General features: G+C 54.6%; 1 protein-coding gene across 1 annotated transcript; it reads right to left on the bottom strand.

The window, feature by feature from the left end:
* Positions 1-12: 12 nt before the first annotated feature.
* On the bottom strand, positions 13-243 carry LOC104775653 (the record flags this gene model as incomplete). The annotated part of the gene is made up of 1 exon (XM_010499608.2): positions 13-243. A coding segment is annotated over one exon (222 nt), but the record flags the coding sequence as incomplete, so codon positions are not given.
* Positions 244-249: the final 6 nt, after the last annotated feature.

Genomic DNA, 249 nt, shown 5'->3' with positions numbered 1-249 from the left:
GAAGAACCAACCATCAAGAGACTAACCGCGAGGATCTGCCTCTCTAAACAGAACCCTGAACAAGCACATCGCCACATCCGCGGTGATTGTTTTCCCTCTCCGTGCCAGAACACGTCGCCGTGTACCCGAGAAAGCCAACAGAACAAGCACCGTTATCCACGCGACCATGGTGGCTCGGGCCGCCGCGACCAACATAAGAAGTGACAAGGCTGCAGCGAGAAAGAAGGCGGTAAACTGAAGGAGTTGGTA

This window comes from Camelina sativa, unplaced genomic scaffold (assembly GCF_000633955.1).
Source record: "Camelina sativa cultivar DH55 unplaced genomic scaffold, Cs unpScaffold25605, whole genome shotgun sequence".
NCBI lineage: Eukaryota > Viridiplantae > Streptophyta > Magnoliopsida > Brassicales > Brassicaceae > Camelina > Camelina sativa.
Note: the sequence above shows the minus strand (reverse complement) of the source record. Positions and strands in the feature narration are given on the sequence as shown.